We start from the raw sequence: 15789 nt of genomic DNA, 5'->3' as shown, positions 1-15789 counted from the left end.
GACCGCAGGATGCTGCAACCAGTCATACATGCAAGCCGGTTATCAAGCTCTCGAATTGGGTGCTCAAAAACCACATAGATTCTGCTGATAAGATCTCCTCTCAGGTCTGGAATTGGCAAAATAATAGAATCCTAGAGCAAAATGGAGCAGTCTCATTCAGGAAGAATGCTTTTGTTTGAAACAAAGACAGTGAAGTGAAGCACCTGTGAGCTAGGAAATAAGTAGGTCAAGCAGCTTTTCACCAGGAACTCAGAAAATAATTTTAGAAAGCTAGCGGGAGAATTCTGGAAGTTGAACCCCACACATCTTAAAGTTGCAAGGCTGGGAAATCCTGCATTATATCGATAACATTGCCTTAAGGGCACTTAGGGGAAAATATCAGAGTTACTGCAGAGATGGCCGTATTTTGATACTGATCAGTATAACTCCCAAGGTCATTCCTGCACTGTTTGTTTGGCCTGCCTGGATGTTCCATCACTGGAGGCTTTTAAGAACAGACTGGACAGCCACTTGTCTGAAATGGTCCAGGGTCTTGAACAGGGGGTTGGATTAGAACAGGGGTTCTCAACCTTTTTAATGCCGTGACCCCCAACCGGTCGTAAGTCGAGGATTAAACCGGTCGTAAGTCAAGGACTAAACCGGTCGTAGGTCGAGGACTTTCCCTGCCCGGGAGCGCCGCACATGCGTGGTGCCGCCCCCTGCGCCGGCTGAGGCGTAGCTGGCAAGCGGCAGAGACAGAGCAGGCCGACCACCGGCTGGGCCACCAGCTGGCTCAGCCCAAGGGAGGTAAGGCACCCGCCGGAAAAGGGGAAAAAAATGGCGGACAGCCTTGCTTGGCGACCCCCGTGAAATGGTCGATCGACCCCAAATGGGATCACGACCCATAGGTTGAGAACCGCTGGACTAGAAGATCTCCGAGGTCCCTTCCAACTCTTACTCAGTTATCTTTTCAGTGAATAAATCTAACTCATTCTCTCTTCCTCCTTTCAGATCATCATGCTCAAGAACGACATTCACCACTGCAAGACCTCAGGGATATTTCTGCGCCTTGGTGCAGGTGGCTTGATTGCAGACAATAACATCCATTCCAATTGTGAAGCAGGGGTGGATATTCGGAAAGGAGCCAATCCTTTAATCCTGGTATTGATAGGTTGTTGTTTTTTATTTGACTGGGAACTAGATATTTACAGAGAAGCAGGTAAATCTCCTGCCATAGATCCCGTGCTCTGATAATTCTCTGCTTGGGATCTCTGTTAAAAAAAAAAACAGGCCTGTGTGAGGAGGAACGAAGAGGCAAAGGAAACATTCTCCAACTTTTCCCCTTTTTCATGCATTCTGTGACTGCAGCATACGCGACGGTTTATGGTTGACAGCTTTTTTGCATCTGAAAATGATTCATTCAGCATTGCATTTGGGCCTTGTGGTGCTAAAATGCTAAGCTTATAGATCAGTGGTTCTCAACCTTTTTAATGCCGCGACCCCCAACCGGTCGTAAGTCAAGGACTACTCAACCAGTCATAAATCGAGGACTACTCAACTGGTTCAGCACTGTTTGCAGACTGGGACTTTTGGCGGGCTCAGCAGGGCAGAGACAGCCTGGACAATTCCTATTGGCTTTTGAAAGCCAATAGAATTAGACTCTAATCAAGAGAGTCTATTCTATTGGCTTTCAAAAGCCAATAGAATAAAAGGGAGTAGCACAGCTAAGGAAAAGGGGGGAAAAAATGGCGGACTGCGTTGTTTGGCGACCCCCGTGAAATGGTCGTTCGACCCCAAATGGGGTCCCGACCCACAGGTTGAGAACCACTGTTATAGATAGTCCAGCATATTAAAATATTCCTAGTGTAAAATATACTACTGAGCTGACTATAAGTGGGTATTACGATGAATAGATGTCAAGTAGGCATCTAATCTAATCTAATCTAATCTAATCCATGTGTTCAACAGTGAGGAGCTTTCTCCCATACTGTGCATAGATGAATCATGGATTGTGGATCAAGGCAAACAGACCTTGTTGTATTTCTGGAAGTCAGCCTCCTTTTAGAGAGGATACATTTATAAGAGTGTTATAAGTCTTGGTTAGAGTTTGATGCATCTCAAAGTGATGCTCACAAGCTGAACTTTCTGTCACGGGCCATACGGCCTTCTGGAGCTCTTATGATATTTGGGGGCTACAGGTGAAAAACATGTAATGGGGCCATGGCACATGCTGAGGGAGCTGCAGAAAAGAAAAAATTACTATACTGCAAATCCAGTTTTGTTAATGCTACAAGACGCACCAGTTATTGTCCCAAGTCCATTTTGAGTAATGGAACCTGGTCCTAGAGGGACTACAAGAGAAAGCCAAGGTCAGAAGGTGAGCCATGGGTGAACAAAGATTGAGAAGCACTGCCCTGTTCAGGATCTACTCAATTTAAAAGCAGCATGAGATAATGGGATTCAGATACAACGGATCTGATATTTAAAGACCAGAGGGATGTAAAATATTCCAAATTCCAACAAATCAGATTTTTTTTTTTTTAGCAAAATATTCCAACATTGTCCTGAACATCCTGACAATATTTGGTGCTTAGAATGAGATGAGATGAGGTGAGATGAGATAAGCTTTATTGTCATTTTTTACTGTGGGTACAACGACACTCATCAAAAAATGAAATTTAGTTGCCCATTCTCAAAGTGAACACATACATAACACACACCTAAACATACTATATACAACATATACGTACTATATATACTATATAATAACTCTTTTTCAAGGTTGATAAAATGGTTTTTGAGGTTGAAACAGGCTCTTTAGAGCTTGAATCCAAACCAGTTGAAACTTAAAACAGAATAATGGGATTGACTATTTTGAACCCAGGACAGAGCCTTCGAAACTTGAAACAAATAGTTTGCATACAATTGTTAATGACTTGATTGGACATATGCTTTTATGTCGGGAGCATGTGCAAGAAATTATGATTTAATGCCTGACTACTCATCCCTCTGATTCTTCTTACTGTAGCAGGCCCCAAGCTTTTTAATATAACTCTGCTTACACTTACAGTTTTAGCCTCCAGTGCCATGTATTTTTAAACCTTTTGAGGTAGTTATAAGATTTTCTCCCTTGTAAATGTAGATTCTCCTCACCAGGTTGATTGCCAACTGATCAGGAGCTAACATTTGCTTGGGCTTCCTCATGTGCCTGCAAAAGTAAGCAGGAAACACACTTTTCACTAATTAAGATAAAATATGATTATTTACTAATATCTGCTGTGAAGCTATGGTTAGAGATACAATGGAGAAAATGAGAAGCAGTGAAGAGCTTGTTGATGCAGCAGCTTCTCTCCACCGCGAGAGTCCTTGAAATTGCTGAAGTGTATGATCTGTGAGCAGAGTAATAGCTGAGAGGTGAAGGCAGAGAATGACAAATGATGGGCAAGGCATATGTTCTAATTAGGGGTAATAGCTGAGATTACTGATACATGTTGACCAGGACATTCTTTTTTTTTTTTCATTCAGTTGCTCTTAAGTAGTTCGATGATAACTGAAACACCAGGCCTTCTTCAATAGGATCCAAGAGTGGACATATATTTTTCTGAAATGAATAGCTTCTAGCATTTAAGGATCTGGGTGTCTTGGGCTGAAAGCATGTTGAAGTTCTTGATTTAGTGTGATGGGCCTCATTCACTCTTCTCTTCTCCTTTTATTCTTTTTTTTTCCTTCCCCACCATGCATAAACTAATGTGGCAGTGTAATAGAATCCACAGTGGCCTTCGCTCTGGCATCGTTGCCCTTGGCAGCGGAAAAGGCGTCATCCGTAGCAATCAAATCTATGGAAATAAGGAGGCTGGCATTTACATTCTATATAATGGCAATCCTCTGGTAAGGTAGGTATTTGGGTCGCAGCGTTGTTTTGCTATGTTTAGGTGCCACTTCAGTGAGGAAACGGCTCTTCCTCCTGTTAAAGAACAGACAGTAAAGATATTGCTTTTTCTAAAGGCTCCAAGGAGGCAGTTTGGCATTTGACCGTTGCATAAGGCTTTGAGAGAGTGGCTTTCGTTAAATGCGCTCAGAGATTCAACAGAAGTCCTCAGTGAGACATTCAAACATGGTGGGGGAGCTTCCAGAGAGGTGGCCTATTGTTCCTAAGCAAAGCCAGGAGAATGTGCTCCTTCGTTCCTGACAGTAGAGTGCCCCATCAATTTCCAACCACCTTTGTCCTGAAGAACAGCCTTCTCCACCTGGTGGGCCCCCTCTTCTTTTGGATAACAACTCCCATTATCCCCATCCAACCTTTTTATAAGCACTTTAGGTGTGCAAGATCTACTGTGTCTGACTAGAGTTATGTGTTCCAGAACCATAACCTAGTGAAAAATAGGTGGGTTTTTTTTTTAACTAAAAAAGAACTTTGAGATGTCTTAATTTGTCTTTGAGTATGGAAACTTCAACACAACCGTTCACATATTCTTTTAATCTGTGTTTAGTTTTGGCTTGGCATGATGTTTGATTTTAGAAAGTATGGCTTAGGACTTAAATGTGACCCTGGGCAGTCTGGCTTGTTCATCAAATTGTTTGAAGCAAACTGGCATATTGCAAGGTGTAAACAGCCCTCAGTCAATTACTAACCCAAGCTTTTTTTATTCAATAGTAGTATGTGTTTTGGATCATGTCCCAGTCTACCTTCTGCCCACCCTTCCTCTGCAGTATGCTTCGGTAGCTTTTTTAATGTAAGGCATGGATCTTCAAATTTGGCCCTTTTATGACTTGTGGACTTCAACTCCCAGAATTCCTCAGCCAGGCATGCTGGCTGAGGAATTCTGGGAGTTGAAGTCCACAAGTCATAAAAGGGCCAAATTTGAAGACTCCTGATGTAAGGAAATCTCTTGACAGGCAGAGAAAACAGAATATTCACTCTCCTCCCTGCCTCCCTCCATCCAAGAAGCCCTTTTCAGTTGCTAAGACTCTCACCTCATTGCCATCCACACAGGAGGATTGTGTGAAGCCCCTTTCAACCCTGAGAGTACTCTATGGATTTTATTTATTTTATTTTTTTATTTTTAAAATTTATAAGCCGCCCCACTCCCGAAGGACTCTGGACGGCTAACAATAAAAAACACATAAAACATAACAAAACGACAATACAAAAACAATAATCTAGGGGTAAGGTTTTATAAACCCCAGGCCTGCCGGAAAAGCCAGGTCTTAAGTAGCTTACAGAAGACCAACAGGGTGGAAGTGGTCCTAATCTCCGGGGGGAGCTGATTCCAAAGCGTGGGCGCCATCACAGAGAAGGTCCTCCTCCGCGGCCCCGCCAAATGGCACTGCTTGGCCGACGGGGCCTGAAGGAGGCCCAGCCTGTGGGATCTAACCGGACGTAGGGAACTATGAGGTAGTAGGCGGTCTTGCAAATAGCCTGGCCCTGAGCCATATTGATTTCTCCCACTGTGGGTGGAGAGTGGTATCATTCTTTCATAGGACTTCCAATTCAAATGGAGATGATCCAAGCAACAGCTACAACCTAGTTAAGTTTAGGTGTTTGTTTGAGAATGGCTTATTCCACCATAATAGTTTGATAAGTAGAACATTTTTTTAAAAAAAAACCCCTACAAACTAAGAGTTGAGGTCAAACACTTCTCCAGAGCCAGTGGGAATCAGATTTATCAAGTGAGTATCATTTCTAAATAGGGAGCTGCCCTGGATAGTAATAATGATTCAGGCAATCCACCTGGAAGAAAACATGCATAAAGGAATCAGCAGCAATCAGCAATCCTGGTTATTGTGTCAGCAGCAGCTGCAGCCAAGCATTCACAAAAGGCTGTTGAAATCAAAATGTCTATTTGTGTCTAAACAAAACAAGAGGCAGCCCCATTAATGACTTAGTCTAATTCCACAAGGATTTGTTGTGCCTAAGAAAGTGTTGCTACACTAATTGTTCCTCAGTGACTTATATGTACTATAAAGATTCTCACTTGGGTCCATGTTTCTAACAATATTCCAAAAAGCGTGGGTTTTCATGGGGAGGCATTCTCAGAAATAAAAGAAAATTGCGCTGGGAAGATTTTCTTTTGTTGTTTACCCTTTATTCATGAGTCTAAAAAATTTCATTTTTAATTAAAATCATCAGAGAAATATCCCAGAGTATCTTTTGGTTCCTCATCCTCCAATACATAAATCATATTCTGTCCTCCACTTCCTCAGTAGTACACAGAAATTGTGCTTTGATTTTGCTATAGCAAAGTGGAGAAAGCAATATAGAAAACCTTGTTCTTTTCTGATAGCAAACAGAAAATGCAGCATCAGAATTAAGAATGTGAAATTAGGAACCAGGCTCTTTCCAGATGTCATATTTTTAAGTACAAAAGGTTTTGAATCTGAACTGCTTCAAATGTGAAACATCCCATTTGAGTTCAAAGTGGCCATTTCAATCACACGTGAAGTGTTCTGAACTCAGAATATTTTCAAAATGATCAGAATGACCTGTTCCAAATGTATAATAAATAATTTTGCTCCCCAGGCTACTATCTCAGTCTTGATTTAGGGCATTTCAAATTGGAGACAGTTCAAATTCAAAATGTAATTGCATTCACACTAGATACTAGCTAGCCAAGGATGAAGCTTTGGCAGCTGTGTGCCTGTGTTTCATCTTGCTTTTAGATTAAGAGAGGGGGGAAATGTTACTTTCAAGTGGGTTAAATGGAAAAATGAAACCTCTTTGATTCAGCTGAAGACTGTGAGAGCCTAAAGCCTTGTCAAGGACACCAGAAAAGTGTGGGTTTGAAGTAGACCAGGGGTGTCAAATTCAATTTCATTGAGGGCCGCATCAGCATTGGGGTTGCCATCGGGGGGGGGGCGGGGGTGTGTGGCCAGGGTGTGTGCGGCCTACTGGGTGGGTGTGGGTGGAGTGGGTGTGGCCTACTGGGTGGGCGTGACCAGCTCTATATCGTTCGCATCAAGAGTGCGTGTGGGGGCCTGAGCAGGAGTGGGACAGATCTGAGGGTCTCTGGCAGAAGGGGGTGGAACCAGGGCAGGCGCCAAGGCATGGTCCATTTCTTCATTCCTCACAAAGGGTGACACCTCCCCAGCATGCACCCAGGGGGCGGGGTTGACACAGCAGAGGCTGGTTCCTTGCTGTTTCTAGACGGCTTTGTGGAGCTAAGACTGAATACGTTTCAACATAGACGGCCATCACAAAATTGTACATTGGCTTCCGGCCAGCCTGGGCCAGGACCAAAGCAGTGGGGGCCCTTCCCTCACTGTTTCCAGGATGGCTTCGCGGGCCACATGAAACCACTTCGCGGGCCGCATCCTGCCCCCGGGCCTTGTGTTTGACATATCTGAAGTAGACAGTTCCCAGAACAAAGTGAACTTATTGATATGAATTACATAAGATGTTGGAGGTTTTGCTGGGAAAATTATTGTTAAGTCTATGAACTGGTGTCAGAGTTAGTTTTGCTTTGATAAAACCATGCAGTGTATTCAATAAACAGTAAGATTTTCAGAAATGGAATGAACCTGGAATTTTATTTGGATTTTCGAGCTGGATGTTAACACCATCATATCATTTGATGGTTTATATCTTAGCGATGTGGAAAATTCCATGATTTAGAATTGGAATCTAGAGTTCTCTGAAATGTTCTATTCCTCTTTTGCTGAACTTCTGCTAGCATATGCTATGTGGGGGATGGGGGTGGACATTTGGCAATTTTTGGAAATCTCAAAACTCATTAAAGGCCTGAAAAGGCTAAATTTATGAGCATTGCCAAAATAGTAGGCTTCAGAAAGCCTGATTCAGCAATCACAAGGAAGGTAGAAGGTAGATTGGGAACTACAGATAGTCCTTGACTTACCACAGTTTGTTTAGCAACCAAAGTTACAGTGGCAGTGAAAAAAGTGACTTATGACAGTTTCTCACACTTAACGACCATTTCAGCATCCCTATGGTCATGTGATCAAGATTAGGCGCTTGGCAACTAGCTCATATTTACGACGGTTACAGTGCTCCAGGATCATGTGATCACTTTTTGCGACCTTCTGACAAGCAAGATCAATGGGAAAGCCAGATTCATTTAACAACTGGGTTACTAACTTAATAGTGATTCACTTAACAACTGTGGCAAGAAAGGTCATAAAATGAGGCAAAACTCACAACTGACTTGCTTAGCAACAGTAATTTTGGGCTTAGTTGTGGACTGAAGACTACCTGTAGTGATAGATTTGAGGATGATTTGCAGAAACATTTACAAATTGAAAACAATAATTGCTATGACAGGCTGCTTATCTCTTCTCTCAGCATTCCTCAGCTAAGAGATGGGAAATTAATTGATTATCTGATTCTAGTGCTGCACTCTTATAAAGTTTTCCGTTAGAATGTGTCTTCTCCAATGAACATCTGTATACCCAGTATAGGTTTTAGTAGTAATACTTTTGTTTGATATGCAATAAAATATTTAATACAAGCCAAATAATAACAGCACAATATTAACCAGTACCTGAAAAATAACAGTGTAACAATCAGTTTTAAAATATCGTCTAATCCCAGCACAGCCCTAATTTAAACTGGCACCCAGCACTGCTGTTGAAAAATTGCTCCAGCTTAAATAATAAATGTTTTACAGGTGTTTTTTTATATCTCAGGAAATTGGACCTTGAGTGAAACTCAAGGGGCAATCAGTTGAAAAGAGTAGGACTGGAAGGAGAAAAAGAAGTAAAATGTGAAGAGATGGCTGCTCATTTCCCCAAATATTTTCCTTAACATCCAGTGACATTCATTGCTGCAAGTAAAAATAATGCTAAAAACTAATGCTGGCCTTCTTCCTATTCCTTTTTAAAATTATTTTTAAGGAGTTTGGCAAGCACCAAGGGAGATGGCAAAACATAGTGCTGTTCTTTGCTCATTGCCTTTTTATTATTAGTTTTTTACCCCACCTTTATTATTTTTATAAATAAAGCAACAAACTTACCTAATATTCCTTTCTCCTTCTGTTTCCTCCCCCCTAATATCAATAGCCTAAAGCAGAACTAGAATTCACAGTCTCCTGGTTTCTAGGTCAGCACCTTAACCACTACAGCAGACTGGCTCTTCCTTGTCATCAGTCAACTTGGGTTAGCTTCCACATTCAGAAAAAAAGCTTAATATATGTTGATTTCTCTCACATGGAAAATTATGAGGCAAATGGAAAAGGATAGTGCAGTTGATCATGGTTTCCACAATGGGGTAGGCTCCTGCTTCTTTCCTTTGCAGTTGGGAATCAGAGTTTGGCCATTTACCTTGAGGCAACTGTGACTATCGGCATGAAGATGTCTTTGTGTTGACTGGCAACATTGGCAACATTGCAAGTTGACTCGCAGCTCAGCTTGGGCTGCCTAAAAATCTGGTCCTATAAAAAGGCCTGTCATAAGAAAAGAAAGGAGCCCCTATAGAAAGGAGACAGGATCATATTGTACTAATAACAGGATTGCTATAATAATAGTTTATTGAACAAGCCAGTGGGGCCTCATTCAGACAAAATCCAAAATTTAAACTAGAATGGTAAACCATGCACAGTGAAAGCCAAACTACTGTGGAATTATGCAATATGTATGTGTAAGTGAAGACTGAGAAAATGTAAGAAAGCAAACAAACAAGCTGCTTTTAACTGTTGGAGCAAAACATTGTGTTTTTGCTACTGCTGCAATTGAATCTCTTCATCTAGAATGAACTATTGGGAAAACTTGTCAGCAAGTACATGAATGGAGTGTAAAAATTGGCTGTTCCCCCTTTCTTTTTGCTCCAGTGGGAACCATATATTCCAGGGTCTTGCTGCTGGTATAGCTGTGAATGAGAATGGAAGAGGCCAGATCACAGGTAGGAAAAGACAACATTTTATATTTGATTCTTATTGAATCTAATAAGAAGTTACCTTTAAAGCATTGTATTCTAATTTGAATTGCTGCATTGCTTCATTCCTTTTGAACCCACATGCTCTAAAATAAATTGGTGCAAAGTTTGCAAAGTATTTCGCAAAAGATCTCTCTCTAAACCATGGGTGTCCAACCTTGGCCACTTTAAGACACATGGATTTCTTGCTGGCTGGGGAATTCTGGGAGTTGAAGTCCACATGTCTTAAAGTCGCCAAAATTGGCACCACCAACCTTACACCAATCCTGCAGGTAAGCAAAGGTTCTTTTCCTGTGCAGAAAACTAAAATTATGCTTTCTAAAACCATCTTCTGAGTTCCAGGTTGAAAGCTGCTTGACCTAATTTTGTAGCTTACTGGCGCTTCGCTTCACTGCCTTTATTTAGAACAAGGACATGTTGTGGTGCTTTCTCTTGTCTAGTTGCTGTGAACATTTAAGGCAGATAGGGCAACTTTTCCAGATGCTCTTGGTATTCTGCCTAGGAAGCCACTGTAGGTATGATTGAAGACATCATGTCAGATCTGCGCTGCTGGCTGTACCTACTCCTGGGAGTGCTAAAAATGAGTGCTATGTGGAGCCTACAAATTGTGTATTGCCTACCTTTACACAGTGTTTCTCAACCTTGACAATTTTAAGGCATGTGGACTTCAACTCCCAGAATTCCATAGCCAGCAATGCTGGCTGTGGAATTCTGGGAGTTGAAGTCCACATGCCTTAAAATTGTCAAGGTTGAGAAACACTGCTTTACAATTTTGAAAAGGCTACAGGCTGCGTTCCCATCCTAAGTTCTCACATGGTATACCAAGAGTAAGAGATTTTCAGAACTAGGTTAGAAAAGAAAGCTCAATTCCTTTCCTTTTCTTCCCATTTCCTTTTCCCTTCCTGAAAAACTGAAAATGCCAGAGTACAGAGAACTTTTTTCCTTGGCAGGGGTGGAGGTGGAAAATGGACAGTTTAAAATACTTAAACTTTGTTCCTGAAAATGCAAAATGAGGAAACAAAGATTTGCCCAGTATTTTCAGACATTAGAAATTTTTAAAGAATGCAGTGGTTTGCAAGGATTAAAGAACTCCAACCCTTCCAAAATGCCTCTCCCAAATCCCAATATTTTAATTTTCCTCACAAAGAAAGGCCCTGTGTATTGGAAGGTTAGTCTTTTTGCTATCCTGTTTTATGGTATTTTCCTGCTGGTCTTCTCTTGACTGTGACTGCCACAGTCAGAGTTTTGAAATGCACTTTGAATTGATAGGCTATCCTATCTCTAGCAAATAACCATCTTCAAGAAAAATCCAGCATAATAATAAGAATAACAACAATATTAATAACAACAATATTAATAATAACAACAATATTAATAACAATAATAATAACAACAAAACAACAACAACAACAACAACAATAATAATTAAATAATTAAAAACAGTGCAGTTTTGGCATAGAGAAGAATGGTATGGAGTTGGCTTGATGGAATTTCCACCTAGGGCATCTTAAGAAATCAACTGCTGGATGGCTATTTAGCAAGTCTTCATTGACTGATTTTCCTTCCTTTAGAAAATGTCATCCGAGAAAACCAATGGGGAGGTGCAGACATCCGGCGTGGGGGGGATCCTGTCCTCAGGAGTAACCTGATCTGCTGTGGCTATTCGGATGGAGTGGTTATCGGAGAACGAGGAAAAGGACTTGTAGAAGGAAACACCATTTATGGTAAGCCTGTTCTAAATCTCCTTTTCAAATGAAATCTGGGGTGTATTTGGAAAATACAGGGTTGTTGGGTTTTTTTTAAGTGACCTGGAACCATTTTAAGACTCTCGGTGTAATTAGAATCTGGCCTGAGTAGCTGTTGATTCTCTTGCAGAACATGAAAATCCAAAAGAAAGACATTTTTAGAGTGTCTAAATTGTATGATATCTTGTGAATTTGGCACATGGGGTCACTTAGGTTATCTCATTCTTCTGTTGTTTGTGGTGGAGATCATTGTCTGGTGTTTGGCACAAAAGAAGGTCGAACTCATGCCTTTTTTCCCATGGAGATTTCTCTTCCACATCTGCAGGATTTCTGTGGCTGGTATAGTGTTCAAGCTATTGATAGGTCAAAATAGGACAAAGACCTCTGGTTTTTGATATCTGAATCCAGTTTTAGAAATGGATGTCTTCCATTCCTGAACCTCGGCTTTCCATTGCTAGGAATTGCAGGAGACTTGAGCTCTTTGTAGGAAGGCTGGAGATCCCAAGCAAGGGCAAAAGCCAACTTCCTTGTATCTATACCAAGTACCACTAAATCAAGAGTCTTTCAATCTCCCAAGTCAGTGATCAAAGCTGATGGCTTAAATATTTGATTCTTCTTGATTTGGACCTTGAAGTCTTCTCCAGTATATAGCAATGTCAATAGCACTTAGACTTACATACTGTTTCACAGTGCTTTACAGCCCTCTCTAAGTGGTTTACAGAGTCAGAATATTGTCCCCAACAATTTGTGTCCTCATTTTACTGACCTCGGAAGGATGAAAAGCCGAGTCAACCTTGAGCTGGTGGGAATCGAACTGCTGGTGGGAATCAAACTGCCGAACTGCCGGCAGTCAGCAGAGGTAGCCTGCAGTACGGCTCATGGTTATAGCCTTGGGCCAAAGTGCTTCTCGGTTCTGGCGCCAAAGCTCTGACATAATTTGACAAATGTACATGCTTCTCTTGTAGGTAATAAAGGCTGTGGTGTCTGGATAATGTCATCCAGCCTTCCCCATGTTACCAACAACCAAATAGGGCACAACAGCATCTATGGCATTGCAGTGTTTTGCCGCAAGGATGATGCTAACGATTATCTTGTCAACCAAGGAGGCAATGAGAATTTCAATGAAGAAGGAGAAGCAGCCAACTGGGAGAATGATCTGGAAAGTGAAGATGAACGCTTGACTTCCCGGCGGCCCATCAATGTGGCCCTTGTGGAGTCAAACAACATCAACCATAATGGAGGTGAGTCCTAGCAAAATTGGATAACCAGCTGAATATGAAGGAAAGCTTAAAGGGGCCACCCCTTAATAATTTGTGCAAAGTCCCTGCAGAAACACAGTAATGTAGAGAGATGTCTTAATCCTTTACAGAACATGTTAGCTATCCTGCTACATGATATTGGCACGGATAAACTACATGCTAGTTTCTAGCACACAAATTTCTAGTTTACTCCTTTTGATCCAGTTTTATTCTCTGGATAGTAAATAATTTATGGTTATCATTTTACTTTCAATACTAGATGAAGTTGGGAAAGATCCCATTTTAAGTTTCATTGACTGACTTTATACAGGTAGTCCTCGACTTACGGCCACAATGGAGCACAAAATTTCATTTGCTAAGTAAGACATTTGTTAAGTGAGTTTTGCCCCATGTTATGACATTTCTTTCCAATGCAGTGAAGCACTGCAGTTGATAAAAGTAACCTAGTTGTTAAGTGAATCCTGGCTTCTCCATTGACTTTGCTTGTCAGAAGGTCGCAAAAGGTGATCACATGACCCCGGGACACTGCAACGGTCATAACTTTGAGCCAGTTGCCAAGGGTCTGAATTTTGATCACATGGTCGTGGGGATGCTGGAAAGGTTGTAACTATGAAAAACAGTCGTAAGTCATATTTTTCAGTTATAACTTTGAACTAAATGAACTGTTGTAAGTCGAGGACTACCTGTATAAGCATTTGGGTTGCCATCTGAAATTGTGTGTATGTGTGTGTATATGGCATGCCAAAGAGAAGATTGCGCTGCTTGACTTTTCAGTGAACCTCAACTGGGGATGTGCCATTTTAATGTGAATTAAATGTGTGAATTGTAGATGTGAATTAAATGTGTGAATTGTAGATGAAGCTGAAATGTGTGAATTGTAGATGAAGCAGAGAATTAAGCTGTAGACTGTGATGCTGATCCTACAGAATACAGTAGGCATGAGGATAATATTCATGATGATGGCAAACTCTAGTCTTGGTTTTATGGGGTTCATTGTTGTGCTGTACCTTGCTGCCCTATTACTGCCCCCCAATTACACTCAATAGCTGCCTGAAATTCCTTTATCCCTCAGTCATCTCATTCCCGGCAATGCACAGCTATGGCTATCTTTTGTCATTTGGTATATTTGCATTAGCTCCATTGAACAAAGGCCAACCATCTATTTTAAATGTAGATATCAACCAGGGAACCTATTTAGATCGCACGCCGAAGTCTATTTTGTCTTTCTCTCCTCATCTTGTTTTTATTAAGAGAATCGATTCCCCCTCTATATCCTCTTCTTCTTTTTTTTATAGCTGCTGGCTTATATGTCAAAAGCAGCGAAGCTCTGAATATCATTGGAAATGCCATCCACGCCAACCATGACTACGGGGTTGCCGTGTTTCAAAGCTTGCAACTCACCCGAATAGCAAATAACAGCATTTCTTGCAATAGCCTCGGCGGAGTCTTGGTGGAAGCCGAGTGCCGGGTGGAACTCCGTGGCAATGGGATCTATGACAACAGCAGCCATGGCGTTAGCTCCAAGGGCGATGGGGTCATCATGGAGAATGACGTTCTAGGAAATCAAGGATGTGGCCTCCGACTCTTGCAGGCAGCCGACATGAAGGTGGGTGCTTGAAAAAAAAAGAACAGGCTGATTAGTATAATTGGTAGTATCACCTCCTTTCTCCAAAAAGGGATGCTCTCATTGTGAAGTTGGCAAGATTAAGATGGGTGACTGACTCAAAGTCCCTCTGTGAATTTCCCAGCTAGATTGGCACCATGTCTCTGAATGTTGCAATGTTCCACTGGATAACTTCAGTGGGAAGCCTGAGAATCATTTGATGCTGCTATTTGAAGTTTGGCCAGGATCCATTGTTTTCCCAAGAGAAGATGCCAGCAAGTAAACATTTTGGATCATTCCTTGGAGGGTTCTTCTGCTTTAGGGAGAAATTTATTATAGAACGTTAATGCTATGCTGGTGCCAAGAAGTGATAGGTACAAAGGAGACAAAACCAGGGTTGGATTCAGTGTTCACTAAGTTGGGTGAATCCTTCCACCAATTGCATTGGTAATCCAGTGTTGCAGCCTTCCCATTTCCAGGGCTGCAATGTAGTTTCATAGCCCCAAAGGTGCTTTTTCAAAAGGCAACTGGATTTCCTTTGTTTTGTTTTTTTTCTTGAAGATATTTTGCTTCTCATCCAAGACACTTCTTCAGTTCAGAACTGAAGAAACTTCTTGGATGAGAAGTGAAACGTCTTCAAGAAAAAAAAAACAAAGGAAGTCCAGTTCTTTTGAAAAAGAACCTGTGGGACAACCATGATCTGGATGACTAAGAATATCCATAGACATGTAGTTTCATAGCCTTTTCTTCTATGCCTCTTTTATGACTCGTGGACTTCAACTCCCAGAATTCCTGAGCCAGCCTGGCTGGCTCAGGAATTCTGGGAGTTGAAGTCCACGAGTCATAAAAGAGCCAAGGTTGCCTACTCCGTCCTAGTAGATAGAAGAACTGCGTCAGTGTAACCTTGCTGATATAGCTTCCCCTCATTTAGTGGAAGGAAATGCAAAAACTAGCATAAACCCTAAAATACTTAAAGAACAATTCTCCCTCCCTGTCATTAAAAATCAAAGAATGCCCCCCCCCCATGGAAGGGTGTGTTAATGTTTATCTAGATGACTTGCTTGGCATCATACCACTCTCTCTGTATCCAGAATTAAGTGGAGCCATCAAACATTGCCCTCTAGGAAGCATACTTGATTGGGGATTCAAAGAACCAGAAACTGTCAGCATGCATGCAGTATCCAATATGACAGATCAGGTTTCAGGAATTCTGAGCTATTAGCTACCAAAGAATAATGGGCCTCAAATCTGAACATAGAAATGTATCCAGTAACATGAAGGGAAGCAGGCGCGTATACGTGCAGAAGGAAACAATGCCTT

The 15789-nt window shown here is 41.5% G+C and overlaps 1 protein-coding gene across 2 annotated transcripts in view; it reads left to right on the top strand.

Annotated features, from left to right (window-relative positions):
• FBXO10 (F-box protein 10) overlaps positions 1-15789 on the top strand; it is a 37835-nt gene that overhangs the window by 17879 nt on the left and 4167 nt on the right. For both annotated transcript variants that reach the window (XM_039344825.1, XM_039344826.1), the window contains exons 4-9: positions 991-1140; positions 3736-3872; positions 9759-9829; positions 11434-11586; positions 12573-12848; positions 14162-14472. In XM_039344825.1, coding sequence (XP_039200759.1) covers positions 991-1140; positions 3736-3872; positions 9759-9829; positions 11434-11586; positions 12573-12848; positions 14162-14472 — 1098 coding nt within the window. The remainder of the gene's footprint in view (positions 1-990; positions 1141-3735; positions 3873-9758; positions 9830-11433; positions 11587-12572; positions 12849-14161; positions 14473-15789) is intronic.

The sequence above is a fragment of the Crotalus tigris genome, unplaced genomic scaffold, assembly GCF_016545835.1.
Source record: "Crotalus tigris isolate CLP2741 ecotype Arizona unplaced genomic scaffold, ASM1654583v1 scf7180000017939.2460400, whole genome shotgun sequence".
NCBI lineage: Eukaryota > Metazoa > Chordata > Lepidosauria > Squamata > Viperidae > Crotalus > Crotalus tigris.
Note: the sequence above shows the minus strand (reverse complement) of the source record. Positions and strands in the feature narration are given on the sequence as shown.